The sequence below is a fragment of the Eublepharis macularius genome, chromosome 2 (genome assembly GCF_028583425.1).
Source record: "Eublepharis macularius isolate TG4126 chromosome 2, MPM_Emac_v1.0, whole genome shotgun sequence".
Taxonomy (NCBI): Eukaryota; Metazoa; Chordata; class Lepidosauria; order Squamata; family Eublepharidae; genus Eublepharis; species Eublepharis macularius.
In genome coordinates, this window is record NC_072791.1 from 178048012 (window position 1) to 178066415 (window position 18404).

The following is an 18404-nucleotide window of genomic DNA, read 5'->3' on the forward strand; positions in this document are numbered from 1 at the left end:
ATTGTAGGTACATTCTTGCTCTCTAGAAGGGACATCAGCTATTTGGTTCTGGAAGTTATGAATATAGGTTATTTGGAAGTTAAATTGGGAGAAGAACAGGAATCACTGTATCTGGTGTTGCCTAAGTCTATAGGTATTCTGGAGGTATTCCAGGTTTCAGTGGTCTCCTTTGACTTGTATGGGGTGTTGGGATCCTTCCAGGTAAAGTGTTCAGGCCTCATTTTAGTAGCCAGCAACTCCTTATTCAGGTGGTATAATTTAGTTTTGTGAAGCTGAGTTTGTGTGAATGGTATGCACAAGAGATGGGGGGAGCATGCACTAAGCTTTGTTGCAGAAATACTGTCTCAACTGCCACTTCTTAGGAGTCTATTCCTGAGTCCAGCCCTGGGCAGGGGGCATGGCAGCATGGTTGTGGGGGTAGCTTGGCTTGCATATACCTCCCATGAAGCAGGGGCTACAAGGTCTTCAGGGGTAGCCACTGCTCCTGCTCACCTAGCTCATGGCAGCAGCTTATTTTGCTTTCTCTGAATCCCACCCAGGTCAGATAGTGTGGCCCCAGGGCAGGCAGCAGTCCACCAGGCCTTTGCTCCACTGGGACTTTTCCCAGTAGCCTTAATGACCAATTCATTCATGATAAGACAGCTGCCTCTAACACTGCCATCCATTGCAAAATTGTATCTCCTTAGTCCATTGATGCTGATGAATTATGATGACCCTGCAAATGATTAGAGAGCAAATCTCTGCAAACAATGACTGTTTTCTAAATCATTGCCATAGATATGTGTGAACTAAAATGTTTAGGGAAAGCAACATGTTAGGTCTCGGCTCATTTGATTAATGTTTAGCCATTGTATTTTAATTTACATAAATGCTATGGTATTTTCATGAGTGATGCTACTGAATTTCACAACCATACTATCTTGACTCAAAAATCCCTAGTTTGATTTCTTCCTTTCAAAATCATTCCAGTAAGTCTTTCTTTTTGCATCATATTTTGTTGCCTTGACACATTTTCCCCATTAACATTAACTATTGTAAAATAGAATCTAAATGACACTAACATAACCTAAAAGAAACAAATTACCAGAGAACATCAGTAATGAAAATGAGTGGAATGGATACTTATTAGATGTTATTTGTACACCAGAATTACTTATTTGCACAACAGCGGAGAAACTGGAATGGTGTGTGCTTGTGGGCTCCCTGCATCTCCCTTGCTTCTATCACCATGAGAAGAAGCGAAGGGATCAATTGTTACATATCAGTTTATTTTAACAAGGATTCCATTGGATCCTATGAGATAACATCTTTTTAAAGAGGTTAATTGTTCTAGGACGGGGAGATCTAATTATCCCCACAATACAGATGGAGAGCTGGAGCTGACGAGTGGCTTACCCAAGGCTACCTGTTGAGCTCATGGCAGTAGTGGGATTCGAACCAGCAGAATGCTGATTTGTAATCCAACCACTTAACAATTAGCTCATACAAGTGGAAAATATCTTCTCTATCTCTTCCTACATACAATCAGAACAAAAAATAATGATCAAACATGGCATTACAGACAATGAATGTAACTCTGATGTGGCCAATTTTTACAATTTCAGAATAATCTCTTCAGAAGTAATCCACAGATAATATAGTTCTCAAATAAATAGTTACTGAATAGATGTAAGATAAGTTTACATGTTATATTTGGAATGACTTCTTTGGTAGCAATAAAAATAATTCAGTCAGAACCCTGCAATATACTTTTTACAACAATAGAAAATACTGCTATTTTCAGTGGTAGCATGAAAAAGACAGAAACTTACTTCTGATTGCCCTTTCCCCTGAAATCATAAGACAATTCTCCGTTTCTGTAGCCCTTATAAACCCCAGTAAAAACAACTTGTAAATAATTTCCCAACTCCACTATTTCTCCATTAAAAATAATGGCCATGAAAATATTCTAGGGTCAACAAAGCATATGTTGTACCAACACATCCTAAAACCATATTTGTTATTGTTCTGACCTGATACTAAAGCTTCTAAGTATAATCTCTGATTTTCAATTAACCGTTCGTAATACTTCACTGAAGCAGATGCAAAGGGTAGTTAATTCTGTGTTTATTATTTGTTTTAGTGATCTTTATAGCACCATAGTTTTAATGTGTCATTTAGCCAACAATAACACTGTTCACAAATTCTCATTTTATATATGTATAAACACTACTAACTGAGAAATATTAAGACATTTCAAGAGATACTCGCTTATTGTCAGATTCAGGTCAGCAGCCATGATGCTCTGCAGTTGAACAGTAACATTTGAGTCCAGTAGCACATTAAAGACCAACAAGAGCATCTTATAGGACGTTTATGAAGGCCTATGAGATGGCAGTGAAGGCTACAAAGAAAGAGTTCTATGCAGCCTCCATTGCATCAGCTAGCTCACGCCCAGCAAAACTGTTTAATGTGGTTCGGTCTCTGGTCTCCTTATCGGGAGGGGACTGTCAAAATTTAAATTCGGATATTAGCTGTGAGGCTTTTGGGAGATTTTTGCTGATAAAATCTTGTCTCTCCGCCGTGATCTCCCAGCCACAGTTGATACAGTGTGCGAACTGGAGGCCCCTTGGCCGCCTTCTGGGATGATATTAGACCATTTCAGTCCGCTCTCTGGGGATGAGATTGACAGGATCCTGCGAGCAGTTAGGCCTACCACATGCTCCTTGGACCCGTGCCCTTTGTGGCTGGTGAAGGCCAGCGTAGATGGGCTACGGGATGCCCTGGAGGCCATTGTCAACATGTCTCTGAGCTCTGGGATCTTCCCGGAAGCGTTGAAGGAACCTGTGGTTAGGCCTCTCCTGAAAAAAACATCTTTGGATCCTACCGACCCGGTCAGTTACCGCCCAGTTTCGAACCTCCCGTTCCTGGGTAAGGTGATTGAGCGGGCGGTGGTAGAGCAGCTGCAGGTCTTCCTGAATGATTCCTCATCCCTAGATCCTTTCCAGTCGGGCTTCCGTCCGGGACATGGGATGGAGACATTGCTGGTCGCCTTGATGGACGATCTCCATAGACAGCTGGACCAAGGCGGGTCGGCACTGCTGATATTATTAGATCTAACAGCAGCATTCGACACGGTCAATCATGACCTGTTGGTCCACCGCCTTGCCGATGTGGGGATTCGAGGGACAGCTCTGCAGTGGTTTGTCTCTTTTCTCCACGGTCGGGGACAGAGGGTGGCACTAGGGGAGAAGTTGTTATCCCGCCACCCGTTGGTGTGCGGTGTCCCTCAAGGGGCAATACTTTCCCCTCTGCTATTTAATGTATATATGCGCCCCCTTGCCCAGCTGGTACGGAGTTTCAGACTTGGGTGCCATCAATACGCAGATGACACCCAATTGTATCTGATGATGGACAGACGGCCTGGTTCTGCCCCAGATGTCCTGGAACGTGCCTTAGGAGCTGTGACTGGATGGTTGAAGCAGAGTCGGCTGAGATTGAATCCCTTGAAGACGGAGGTCCTGCATGTAGGTCTAGGGTCCATGGGTGTGGGACTCCGGCTCCTTGCTCTCGACGGAGCGCTACTTACGCCGGTGTCGAGAGTGAGGAGCCTGGGGGTGGTCCTGGATGCTTCCTTGTCTATGGAGGCACAGGTTGCAGCGGTTGTTAGATCCTCTTTCTTCTATCTAAGACAGGCTCGACAACTTGTCCCCTACCTATCGACCCATGACCTCACAACAGTGATCCAGGCAATGGTCACCTCCAGATTAGACTACTGCAACTCACTCTATGCAGGGCTTCCCTTGGGCTTGATCCGGAAACTGCAGCTGGTTCAGAATGCAGCTGCACGGGTGGTTGCTGGAGCACCAGTTATGGCTCATGTAACACCTATCCTCCGTCAGCTGCACTGGTTACCGGTTGAGTACCGGGTCCGGTTCAAGGTTTTGGTGTTGACCTATAAAGCCCTATGCGGTCTGGGCCCAGCATACCTTTGGGACCGCCTCTCCCCATATGTTCCCCGGAGGTCGCTTCGATCAGCCACTAAGAACTTGCTGATGGTCCCTGGCCCCAGGGAGGTCCGGCTGGCCTCTACCAGAGCCAGGGCCTTCTCAGTTCTGTCTCCGACCTGGTGGAACTCTCTGTCTGAGGAAACTAAGGCCCGGGAGGATTTGTTATCTTTCCGCAGGGCCTGCAAGATGGAGATGTTCCACCGGGCATTTGGTGGGGGCTAGGCTGTCCTCTCGCTGGCCATACCACTGAAGACCTTCCACCACCCATGCAGGACAATGCTGCATTTTAATATTTAATATTCTACACCCGCCAATTTTAATGTTTTTTATACGATGTTTTAATGTTTTTATAATGTTTTTACTGTTTTTAATTTGTTGTCAAACCGCCCTGAGCCCGTCTGACGGGGAGGGCGGTCTAAAAATGTAATTAAATAAATAAAATAAATAAAGATTTCAAAGGTGTAAGCTTTTAAGATTCAAAGCTGAGTCAACTTTGACTCTCAGAATCTTGTACTCTGAAAATCTTCTTGGTTTTTAAGGTGCTACTGAATTCAGATCACATATTGCCAATATAAAGAGTCAAAAACATAATAAATTATTATTATCAATTAACAGAAGCAGCTAGGAAATATCCTTTTAACAAACAAATTAAATGTAAATGAAAAGACCAAAACAGAAACTATTTAATAAAAGGTAAATTCGAGTAACAGCATTAAAAGCTTTGATTTACCTTGTGGTTGACGACTAGGGTGATAGATTTGAAGATCAAAAGGCTGTGCACTAGTTTTTTGTATTACACTAACATTTTGACCTGTCCATTTGTTGGCTTTTGATAATGTGTTTGTCCTCCAGTCTGTCCAATATACTTCACTCCCATATAAAGAGACAGCAAAGGGATGGGAAAGATATTCATGACCTCGTATAATTTCAATCATGTCAGTTCCATCATATAGTGCTGAATAAATAGCATCTGATCTGAAAGATAATACAAAACAAGTATCAATTTTTAAAAGAAAGAGGATCATAAAGTAATACAAGAGAATACTGGAATCAAAGCTAATGCAAAAAAGTCTCTGAATGTAATTATGACCTTGTAACAATACTAGACAAATTATAAAAGAAATGCAATTTTATATAAATTTTAATTACACAGAGATTACATTTCTCTTGAAAAATGTTGTATTTCCCCCTAATTGCTAATATTGCATTTTTTTCTAATTACTACTAGTAAAGTTACCAATGTTTGTAATGACATTTTTTGGAGAATTAATTTCTCTAATTCATCATACTTGGCTGCATTATGAGTGCCATTTTCCCAGAATTTCCTCTCTTGCTCTGGAATCAAACTGAACTTCTGAGCACACAAAGTCAGCAAAGGGACCTGGGACATGTAGTTTTCTAGGGTGCCTAAGCAGTAACATGCCATGGAAACTGCATGGCTTGTAGCTCATGACTGTTATGAAAATGTTCATAGCATCCCAGTTACAAAAAGCTTCTGTATGTGTAATTTTCAGGGCATCTGATGCTCTATTAAGATTTTAGGAAAACTACATATTTGAGATTCCCTGCACCTGAGTATTAGCTACTTTACAGCATTACAGATAGAAAGAAGACTTGAAGATACTGCTGCAACCAGGTAAGTTAACTGAAGGGAAGAAGTTAGTGGGATACAGATGATGGAGTGTATGTGAGAAAGGTGTATGGGTTCCACCATGTTTCTGATAGTGTCATCATAACAGCAAAGAGGTTTCTGAAATTTCAGATTTAAACTAGAGAAAACGCAACTATTTTCCATGTTTGTAAAAAACAGTTTGCATTATCTTAGCCCAACTCCTAATCCAGATGAAGGCAATTCACCCATAAACAGTTGCTAGAAGTATAAAGAAAAACTGTTTATTTTTAAGGTTGCCTCACTTTTATTTCCTGGTTCCCAAACTTGTTTCGTTGCTTAATTATATGATTCCAGACCAGACATTTATATTGGAATCTGATATTTTGCTCATGAGTCTGGACTGGAGCCTTCATGAGTTCTCAAACAACAGGTGAGGTGCAGCTCTGGCATACTTTATTTATTCATACATAAAGGTAGCAATCCTAAGTAGGTGTATTTGGAAGTCAGTCCCATTTTACCCAATGAAGCTTACTACCAAGTGTTAGGAGTACACTTAAAGTCATATAGAAAAGGCTTATGAATAATACCTAACATATATTCTAAAATAAATGCAGTTTTTTTTTACCTAGCATCTGTCCAAACAATTCGTTTTTCAAAGTGATCAACAGTGAGTCCATTAGGCCATGCTCCACTATCCATGTCTTTATATATGATCCTTCTTCCTGCTCCACTCATAGAAGCAGACTCAATGCGAGGAAAGTTAGCATCCCAGTCAGTCCAAAACAAAATTCTGAATGAAGAGAAACAAAATAAAACTTGCTATTGAAAGAGAAACAAATATTGAATTCTACATAACTGACAATTTAAAAACAATAATAATATATTCGTAGCTCTGTTATAGATTAAATATTTTACATTATTAAATGAACCCATATATATACATATGCATAAACACATACACACATACATGCTACTCTTCTCTCTGAAAATATATAAGAAACCTACTTTAAAGAACAAAAATGCTTTCTTGCTGTTTTGTAATATTAAAGTAGTATAGAGACATGATCTTTACATTCCAGTGTCAAGATTAAGTGTGAGTAGGTAAGATGGTAGTACTGAAAGAAAATGGTGCAGAGAGATGCTGATAAAGTGACAGGGACTGTGGACTATACTACTGCGTAGCTATTGAGTAGTTTCTGTGTTGCTGATTGTGTCATGTTAAATTGCTTTTGCTTAGTTGCAACAATGTCTTCAACTCTGTATTGGCTTCTGCTTGTATTCAAATTTCTGTAATCCATACCCTATTGCAGTATTTTTTGAATATTTGATCATATTAAACTACATATTGTAATCCACTTTTAGTCTCAACGAGAAAGACGGACTATAAATAACATAAATAAATAAATAATAAAAGACATATAATTACCCATATCTAGGATCCAAAGCAATAGCCCTAGGATGCTCCATGGCACCTGCGATTAAAGTTGTTCTTAGTGTGCCATCCAATTTTGCAACTTCAATTTGGTCCAAATTGCTGTCTATCCAGTATATATTTCCAGCAATCCAGTCCACAGTTAGACCTTCTGGTGTAGCTAAACCATGTTGGACCACCACTTCAATGGAGCTTACCCCTGTGGAAATATTGGGAGACATCCTCAAACACTGAGTTTTATAAACACATTAATCAACTTTTAAGATGTTTAAAACTCCCCTAGTATATGGTCAAAAATGCAACTGAATGGTAGCTTTATTTATCTTCACACATTTTTCCTCATGTCTAGTGATCCCACAAGTTTGTACTAGCCATTGGCTGCATACGGTTCATAAACATTACAATATTTTCAGTTTCTTTTAGAGGAACAGATACTGCAGCACAATACCTATTGACCCTTTAAATAATGTGTTACCTTTTGTAAGGTACCATAAAACATTTTAAATTCTACAAGATAATGCTATAAAATATGTAAAGTCAATGCCCAGAAACCATATCCATAACTTTTCTTATTGTAAAGAAAAGTGAAAAGTAGAATAGTTTCAAAAATATTCACTATGATGATGGGGGACATGTACAGGAAATCACTGAGATGCAGACACTGGAACTGACAAAATATCATCATCTGTCACACCTGGCTGGCTGAGGCTCAAGGAAGCTCTCTATAGGCTGCCACCACTCTGTTACAGGTTTCCTTTGAAGGGCTCAGAGCACCCATCTGACCCCTTCCAATTACTCTTTCCCAGTAGGTTTGATTTATTATGTGACCAAATGAGGCATGAGGATCCAGGCAGAATAATAAAGAACTTTATTTAAAAGGTTTCTTAATGACTGGTGTTCAAACTTTGTAAAATAAAGAGAATAGTAATGGTTGGTGAATAAACAAACAAACACACCCTAATGCGTCTAACTAGATTGTTCTTAACTGTCTCCAGACAACTGGCTTCCAACTGTCTCACCCCTTTTGGATGAGGGAACACTCCGTCTGCAGCAGCCGCTCCTCAGCTCTGCTCCCTAGGAGTGAACACCCTCCCACTGTGGTGAGGTCTTTTATCCCTACTCTCAGGCACCATCTCCCTACTTTGCTATTGGTGCAATTTTCCCCTCAGAATCTCCTCTTACCCAATCACAGGGGCCAAAGGGAACCTGGGAAATGTAGGCCCTGCAGTCACTTTAGTACAGGCTTCTCCAGAGCCACTAGGCCTCACTAGGCCCAGGCTCATAATACCATCTGACTTCTGAAGGGGTATACCAAATTCTGTACAATATAAAAACTATTATCGTCCTTATTCACTCAGTATGAATATATATTTTTGAAGCACATTGTAGTAGGGTAGGCACAATATCAATTAATCTGTTATCACTTTTACCAATGCTCAACCAAATGTGGCCACAGTCCTGCACCCTATGTGCTTGAAAAGCATGGTACGGGTAAGGCTCTAGATTCTTCTTTTCCTCTTGCCATTGGTGTGGATGCTACTTCCTGAAGAAGCAAGAGTAGAAACATGTGCAGGGGCCTGGTGGGAGAGTAGAGGTTGCAATCAAACCCTATATTTGAGACTTTACACCTGTTCTTTGTGTTCAATGAAGAATGCAGGATTTTGACCCTTGTAATAAATTTGATACGTATATTACAATAGGTTAAACTTACACAACAATACATTTTGTAAGCTGCATAATGTATTCTGCTAGTGGTTATCCTGAATTCCAGCTCTGTGGCCATTTCCTCCCAGACTGTGAGCAACCAAGAGGTTGGGGGGGGGGTCAAGTGTACACATGGGGTTGCTAGAACCTGCTTGTATGGAATCCTAGCCCCCTTACTTTCTATCTGTCATGAAGCCTGCCATCAATCAGAGACCTGTGCACCCCTGACTCACTGAAAATGGGTGCATGCACTTGGAATAACCATTATTCTTCCTTCAAGCATTAGCAAATCCCTCTAGCTCTTCTAGCTGTGTAGATGAATGGCCAGGCACCACTATGAGAGTCTGAGATTTTTACAAGAGAAAAAAAAATCAGTAACTAACAAACATCCTCTGCAGAATAAGAGAACAAAAGCATGGAGATGTATGTAGAACACAGTACAGGCATTACAGAAAGCTAGTAAATGAAAAGCAAAAGAATACTATAAGTTACACTGGTTACTGAGTTGCCTTAGCATTTCTCTCGAAGAGATAGATGAAAGTCAGCGGAGGTGGTACTGGCATTCATGTAGACCTTACCTCTGCTCCTTCCCATCCCCATTTAACTCTTTCCTTCCCAGCTGGGAGGGATTCTGCAGGGCCAATACAGTATCAGGGGGCTGAATTACCCACTTCCTGTCAAGCCACCTTTTGACCAAACAGCTCATATCCTGCACTACTGGTTTTTAGGGCCTCAGGCACTGAATACTATCTACAGACCATAACATAAGTTCCCTCCATCTGGCATGAATGGCATAGCAGTATAGGGGGGTTACAATATATTGAAACAGTATATTTTCCCTTCCTAGAACTTCTAGGTCTTTCCATTTTCTTGTGCTACCATTGGCAAACTGCTGGTGTAAAGGGTTGAAATACTCTAGGCCGGAAATAGAAAACATACTGGTCTTAACCCTCAGTGCAAAGATCTCTGTTTGAGCACTGAGATGGATGAACAGAGATCCTGCCTTTTTCTATAAGTTACCAATCACCTGTATGCCTGTTTATTGTATGTACAGAGCAGTTAACAGCCAAACACGACCCATGGATGGCTGAGGAATCCAGATGGCAGCAGGAAGTGACGAAAGAAAATCTGTTACACAGTCACCTCAGAAGTTTCAGTGTCTGTCTCTTATGAAAAAGTAGGCAATCATAGAGAAAGCTCGAGGAAGACACTGGATCTATCAGGGCTCAGAGTCTCTCTACACATTACTAAGTACCTAGGGATGCTCAAGTGCAGGACTGTATGTATAGTCCTGAATTCATGTGCAGGCTGTTCTTGCTCCAAGCACGTGAATGCCACTTTCACGGGAGCTTCCTTTGTGTGACTGTGTCTGCAAGTAATTCAGTTCTGTTTTCTCTGTGAGAAACATGGGCCCCTAGACTGACCTGGAGACCTAATTGCAGGTGGAGCAAGGGAGGAGGGCAGGGGTGCATGGCGGCCACCATGTTTAAAGGGCACCGGGGCTTCCACCAGCCTTGGTGGAGCAGTGTGCACCATGTTGGGTCCTGGCCAGGGACTGCCAATCAGCACCGGGTGGCCAGGGGGACGGGGACCTAGGAACCAGGATCTCCTCTCAGGTCCACTATGGCCCCTTGTGAGGAGAAGCTCACCAAACCCCTCAGCACTCGCCTTATGGCCAGCATCCCACCCAATCCTCCCTTTCATCACAACTTTGGAGTGGAGTAGACAGTCGGGGCATTGAGCATCGATCTGTTGGGGGGGGGACAGGGCCCGTGAGCTCAGTTTCCCTATTATGGGGATCCCTATAAGGGGTCTGGAGAGTGAGGCATGGCAGGTGCATGCCCAGCTTAGGGGCTGTCAGGTCCGCCTCACTCTCAGGTGGCAGGGGATCCACACAAGGGTGTACATCCACATAGTATCCCATTAACTGTCATCCCATGGCTCCCCCCCAATCAGCGGTCTGAAGGGGCGTGGTGGGTCATCAGTTGCCAGGCAGGTCAGCTGATGCTTGGATCCATGCCCTATGCAGTGCCAATGCTCCACAAGCTGTAAATCAATAAAGGTGTGGCCTCTTTCAACTCCATCATGGTTGTCTGGTGTGTTTTGTCCCCTTGCCCCCCTAGCTCTCCCTCCCTTTCAGCACTAGCCTGCAACAAGTACTGTAGGCTCCTTTGAATTCCCAATTTGCATTTCTTTAAGGTATGAGAAAGTGTCAAGATCTGCATTTCAATGAATGGATGTGGGGGGAACTGGAAAATTTTTAGCAGTTGATATCAAATGAATGAATGAATTCACGTGGAACAAACTCAACTGTCAGTGTGCGAGCGAGTACATGGAAAGCTGGAGGTTCACTTGAGCATTCCACACCCTGGGAAACTCTTACAGGATGACTCAGCTCAACCCCACCCCTCCTGAGTAGATACAAATGACCTGCCAACATCTTTTTCACACTGTGACACTGAGAGATCTCTGTCTTTTGGTGCTACACCTCTGAAGATGCCAGCCATAGCTGCTGGCGAAACGTCAGGAACTACAATGCCAAGACCACGGCAATACAGCCCGGAAAACCCACAACAACCATCTTCCCTATGTACTTAGTAACGTGTAGAGGGACTCTCAGTTTCTAAGAGAAACTGGCTAAAGATTTGTGGTTTCTGGGAGGAACTCACATTTACACTGTGAGAATCCTGAGGCCAAAGGAAGGCCCATAAAAGCTTGGCTGATAACTGTTCTCTGTACCCAGGAGCTGACAAGTGACACGTTCTAACATAATGAGCCCAGGAAAAGCTGTGTGTTACTTATAAATTGTTTTAAGCTTCTTTCCTGAACAATCTTATTTCTCTTGTTTCTTGTAGTAAATAAAAAGTTTTTTTTTAAAAAAAAAACCTGTTTCTCTGATGATTCATATGAAATTACTGCATTTAGAAAGCCATTTGGGTGCAGTCTGTCAGGAGAAGGACTCTGGTCACCTCACACTATTTTTAATGGCATTTATGTCATTTAACACACTGACCTTCACAAGCACCCACCAAGCAGATGTCAGACAAGACCTTAAAAACAGCTCTACTTTATTGACTCAAGGTTCCATCTAATCCAGTACTCTAGTACTTGTAAACCAGATGCTTCCAGAAGCCTATCCACAGAGCATGAAGACAACAGCCCTCCCCTATGCTTTGTTCCTCTGCAACAGATATTCAGAGCAATACTGCTTCTGAACATGGAGTTTCCAATTTAGTACATGTGGCTGATAGCCAACAATACAATATTTCTAATCCTCGTATAAAGCTGTTACAGTCATTGCTACATCTTCAGGCAGTAATTTCCCATATGTTTATCAAATGTTGTTTACAGGCCTACTTTCTTTGATGGTTTCTGAACTATAGAAAAACAATTTCATTTGGATGAGTCCAATTTCTCATGTTATAAAACCAAAAAAAAGGGGGGGGGATCTCTCTTTAACTTCGTTCTCCAATTAAATTTCAGGAAACTGTCCTGCCCACCCTATCCAACTGTTTTTCCCCACAAAAATCTTAAACAAAATGTTCTTCACACAGAACAAGGGAAAGAGCACCACTTCCCTAGCTAGCCTTTTCCATACTGTTGCAAAAACTATGATACAGTTATGCTCCTTCTATTCTGTGCTCTGAAAAGTTCCATGGAAAGAGCACCAGAGACTTAGTAACATTCTGTACCATTTACTTTATTCACTAATACACAAGTAGAGCACAGGTAAAGACAAAGAGGCCCTCCTACAAGGCAACAGATCAGCTACCCCTACATCAGATTACCAAAAGAAAGATTCTGATTTTCCCAAAGGTGCTTCAATCCATTTACAGTGATCTCTGTACTTGTCTCCCTTTCCCCATCAGACTCCAGGTGTTTTTGCTTCATACATCTGCCCTTTCCCTTCTCCTTGAAGGAATTACTTTGTCCTTGTTCTCAGGGCTGCTTCAACAGAACCATCAGAGAGTCATCTTTTAACAGTTACCCCCCCTCCCCGAAACATTGACAGTAATTAAGGAACGTTAACCTCCTTTAGTTAAAAACCCAGACCATTAACATATGATCTCTTTCCAGGATTGTTATTGCTAGTTCACTCTATTATTATTATTATTATTATTATTATTATTATTATTATTATTATTATTCCATCTTTCTCACTGAGATTCAAGGTGGATTACACAGTGCAGATGAAAATACAATATAATCAACAGCTATGACATTCATTGAGCAAAGTACAATAATGAACAACGGTTAGAACATTCAGTCAGAGAGAATAAGGTATGAAAGCAGAAATTTGGAAAACATGTATAAAGCTGAGCACAGAGATTATATTTTTCTGAAGCAAAACGTAACTAATTTACATGACATGTTTAGTGGCATGGAAACTCCCTGGAAAGCACATATCTACAACAGCAGACAGTACCCAACAGAATAGTATACAGTCCCTGTCCCTACCAAGGCATCTCTATGAGCTACTTCTTATGACACAGCCCTATAATCTGGATAGAAAGCCCTCCCAAATAATTCAGCTTTCCATAGCTTGCAGAAAGCTAGAAGAGTGGGAGCTTTCCTGATCTCTTCATGCAGGCCATTTCATAAGTTAGGGCTACCACTGAGAAAGCACGTGTACAGGTAGATGTTAATTTTACCCAACTATTAGTTGGTATCTGCAGAAGGCCTTGTTCAGTTAAGCAAAGATGCCGTGGTAGAACATAGGGGGAGAGGCAGTTGCACTGATATGTGGGGCCAAGGCCATGGCTTTGAATGTGATAGTCATGATCTTGAATTGGGCCCAGTAGTTGATGGGAAGCCAGTGGAGTGACTGCAGAATAGTAGTGATATGCATGCTTCATGTAGCTCTTGAGAGTAAACGAGCGGCAACATTTTGCACCAGCTAGAGTCTCCGAGTCAACTTTGAGGGGTGACCTATGTAGAGAACATTACAGTAGTCTAATCTTGATGCTACTGTGCCATGAATCCGGGTGGCCAGATCAGCTTGTCAAGGTAGAGGGCCATCTTCCAGGCTAGTTTGAGTTGTGAGAAGGTCTGTTGAGAAGGTCTGTTTTGCAGCTGCATTTACTTGTTTCTATAGCAGCAGTGCTGGATCTGGTTATAAGGCCTAGGTTCTTAACTGAGTCACCCAGGATCAACTGAACCCCATCAAAGGTTGGAAGTGCAACATCCTTCAAGATCTCTGCTTTTCGAACCAGCATCACTTCTGTCCTGTCTGGATTTAATTTCAATTTGTTTGCTTCAGCCAGTCAACAACAACTGTCAAGTAACTACTTAGTACCTCTACTGCATAACCAAGGAATTTGGATAATGAGATAAAGAGATGGGTGTCATCTGCGTATTGATGGCATCAAATTCCATAGCTACGAATGAGTTCTCCTAAAGGCTTTACATAGAGATTGAATAACATGAGGGATAAGATTGCGCCTCGTGGAACCCCACATGATAATTTCCACAATGAGGATTGTTGGTCTCCAAGAGCAATCTTTTGACTTCATCCCATGAGGAATGATTTAAACTAGTCCAAGGCGCGTATCCTGATACCTACTTCTGCCTCCAAATCTCTCAGCATAGTCTACTGTATGGAGGAACAACAATGAAGCATGTCCTTTGTCTACTTTAAGGTGGAGGTCATCAGCTAGAGCTACCAGAGCCATCTCTGTCCCATAGCTTGGTCTAAAAGCAGAATGAAAAGGGTCCAAGGCATGAGAGTTGTCCAAGAAAGCCTGGAGTTGGTTGGCTATTGCTATCTTAGCCACTTTGCCCAGAAAGGGTAAATTAGAAACTGGGCAGTAATGGGCTACATAATTTTTGTGTAAGGATCATTTTTTAAAGAAGTAAATGGAGGACCACCTGTTTGAAAGGCTGAAGGAGGTACCTTGAGTTAGTGACTGATTTATGATAGATATCAAGGGCTCCGTTTTGTGGTCTTTACAAGATTTTAGTGGCCAGGATGGGCAAGTTGTGGCCTTCAGAGATGCCAGAATTCGGTCAATATCCATCAATGTTACTGGGTCAAAACGATTCAGAAACAGGATGGACTGTGTGTTAAGCATTACTTCTGCCTCACCTACAGGTGGCATCCCGATCAGCATGTATTCGAGCCATTTTATAAGCAAAAAAAAAAAACTTCACAGAGGTGTCAATGCTAATTGACTGTTCTTGGTCCAGGAAAAAGGGTCAAAATGTCAAGATATCTCAAACAGCTGGGATGGACATGATTTAATGATTGCAGAAAAATAACAGTTCTTTGCAGCTACTGCTGTTTCATAAGTCTTTCAATGGGCCTTCTCACAAGTTTATATTTTTTGCTCCAATGTGCTTGCCTTTACACTCATTCATTCACCCAGATCAGATGTTTTTCAACTGTGCTTAGATTTTCAGTATTCTGAATAATTTCACATCATTTGCAAAGTTTGCCACTTTGCTTTTTACCGTTGACTCTAGCTTGTTTTTAAAAAGATGCATAACACCAGTATGACAATGCATTTATCATCTATGGGAAGCTGAAGGGGAATGAAGGTGACCTAGACTCAATCCACCAAGTACTGAGAGATCTCTGCATTACATGAACAAATTCAACAACCATCAGCAAATGGACTGGCTCAAAAGTTTAATAACAGTGATAAGCGGATTCCTAAAGTTACTCTTGTTTATTTGAATTCTGTTTTGGATATTTTGAAGCAAAAAGAAAATGAAATTTGGTATGTTAATAATGGATTTTGAGCTTTAAAAGTTTGTTCCTTTGAGATTTTTTAAATATTGAAAACATTGTTTTAAAACAACTTCAGTAAAAGAAGGTTTACTACCTTTCACAGAAGCATGAGCAGAATAACTTATTTTAAAAGTTCTTCATTAAAACAAAGCTCCTTATGTGTTGGGTTTTTTTCCCTACAGGAGTGCAACAGGGCTTTTTAGCAACATAAAACATTCCCTTCAAAATAAACTTTTTTTACCAAATCCATCGATTTGATCCAAATAGATTTAAGCAGAAGATATTTTCAGTTATACAAAAGAGAAGGTTTACAATTTCAAGGATTTATTGCTGGGATGGCAGCCTTCCATACCACATGCCACTATATCCCCAAACCCCAAGCCATCAGGAACAGATTGGGGGGCACTAGTGGCTGCAGCAGGAAGAGGAAGTTGTGAAAATCCATTCAGAGCAGAGCTGTTCTCATGGATAATTGGATCCAGCTCAGTTTTATTTATTTCAAAGAAGTTACTACACACACACACACACACACATCTTCTTCTTTCTGCACAAGTACACCATTGTTGTGCAATATATAAAAAGAAAGCTTCAAAACTATTCCCTTCTGTGCCAGAAACACACACACACACACGTAACTATTTTTTCCATCTGATCAATCTCACAGAAAGATAATAAAATATTACAAATAAAGTTATTAAATATTTCCAGATGTAAATTATGTCTTAATACTGTAATGTAGTACCTCTGCAGAAAAATAAAAAGAAACAATAAAAAATACTCCCCTTGGCTAGTTTTGAAGAGATATATTTACTTTGTTAACTTGTACAAGAATGCTGGGGTATAACCAAAAAATCCCCTTATAAACTAATGATCCAGTGGAAGTTCTTTTCATAACCTTTAATTTTCCTTACTTTTACATCTTGCATTCCAGAAATAAAACTTTAGAACATCTAATTCTGTCATTATAAATTCCTTTTTTGTAAAATATGTTTTAGCAACATAGAATCCTGAAACCTGGGCAGAAATTTGGAAGAGAGGAGTTTCATAGGCATTCGTGCAAAAATTTTTTCAAGTACAGAATATATTCAACAAGACAACTGGCACTCTGTCACTCTTTAGATAAGTGGAGGAATGAGAGGTTGTAGGTATTCACACTGGGAATATCTTAGGTCTTTCCCAAATACTGAGCTGACTAAGCAAAGGAAGCTTGTCTAAAAGTAGCTATGATATAAAGCATGACAGCGTTAAACAGTGAAAAAAAGAACATCTGTTGGAAATGACATTTGGACTGTATGCTTTTTAATACATTTTAACTAATTAACTGAGAAAAATATTTTGATCAAAGTATGTTCACCATCTTATTGTTAAAAAAATAAAATTCAAATTTTGTTTGATACCTCCAGTTTCTGAAAGCTTGCCTCTGTAAATTTTATCCTCTACCACATCTGTCCAGTACAGTAAGCTCTGATTGAAGTGAAAATCAAGTGCTATTGTATTTCTCAGACCAGGAACTAACAGGCTGTAGTCCCGCTTATGAAGATCGATCTTTCTGATCTCATGCCGAATGGAGAAAATTATGAAAGCTTCAAATGGATCTGGAAAGACAATGAAAACTTTTTGTGGAAAATGTATTATGGAGTAGATCATTAAAAGATAATGATAAAATCATTCACTGATAATATTCTCTTCTGGAATCTTTATGAAATTGGTATTACTACACCTATTTTCTGATACATTTTCTCAAACGCAGCTCAAATGTAAATTTTGCTAATCTATGAGCTATAACATTGCTAATTAGACAAACTGACCTACAGTGTAATCCTAAGAAAAGATAGCCTTATAAACCCATTGACTTGAATTGCTTTAGAAGGGACTGCTTAGTTAGGATTGCACTGTAAACATTCTGTGTGCCAGAGTTATAATATCGTAAACTGACTATGGGTAACACGAGTTGAGAAAAAGTTGTGTAAAGGGGGGGGGGGACTTGTTTTAAAAAGATTGAATGTGGTTAGAGTATTGGATTGGAATCTAGGATTCAAATTGTCACTGCCATGAAGCTCACTGTATGATCTTGGGTCAGTCACTCAGGGCCAAGCTACAAGTGACGAACGACACAGGTTGGACACTTGTCAGCTTCCCTCAAATTTTGATGGGAAATGTAGGCATCCTGGTCTTGCAGCTTGGCTCTCTGATTGCTGTCCAATGGACTTTTCAACTGTCACTTGTCCAACATTCCGCCAAGCTGCCTACATTTCCCATCAAAACTTGAGGGAAGCTGAGAAGTGTCCAATCTGTGTGATTCATTACTTGTAGTTTGGCCCTCAGTGTAATGTACATGACAGAGTTGTTGTCAAGGTAAACTGAAGGTGGGAACACCAATGTATGCCACCCTGAGTTCCTTAGAGGAAGGGTAAGATGAAAATTTACTATATAAATGCATTTTAGTATTTCTTAATTTTTAATAAGTTGATAGAACACATCTGCTTGTAAAACAATGTTCTGCCGGGCCTTTGGTTGAGAGCCAGAGAATTGTCCCCTGCTTGTCTCCCCACATATTCCATTGTTGGCTGCCCCAGGCTTGCGCCACAGCTGTATCCATGGTTTTTAGATAATTTGACATAGCCTGTATTGTTTATGGCACCAGTCTTGTACTCTGTGTTGTACTGAGCTTTTAAATATTATTATTATTTTAATGCATGATGGTTTTTTTTGTTGTAAGCTGCCCTGAGCCTGTTCATGGGGAGGGTGGAGTATGAATTTAATAAATAAATATATAAATAAATACATGCATGCATGTATGCTAGGGTTGACAGCTCCAAGTTGGAGAAACCTGGAGAAACCTGAAAAAAGTGGGGTTTGGGGAGGGAAAGGACCTTGGCATGGCATAATTCCATAGAGTCCACCCTCCCAAAGTAGCCATTTTCTCCAGCTGAACTG

General features: G+C 40.7%; 1 protein-coding gene across 1 annotated transcript in view; it reads right to left on the reverse strand.

Annotated features, from left to right (window-relative positions):
- The window catches only part of LRP1B (LDL receptor related protein 1B), a 1076743-nt gene that overhangs the window by 379860 nt on the left and 678479 nt on the right, over positions 1–18404 (reverse strand). Inside the window, exons 24-27 of the mRNA XM_054970106.1 lie at positions 16865–17062; positions 7028–7232; positions 6227–6391; positions 4720–4964 (exon numbers count right to left, since the gene is read on the reverse strand). Of these exons, the coding sequence (XP_054826081.1) occupies positions 4720–4964; positions 6227–6391; positions 7028–7232; positions 16865–17062 (813 nt within the window). The remainder of the gene's footprint in view (positions 1–4719; positions 4965–6226; positions 6392–7027; positions 7233–16864; positions 17063–18404) is intronic.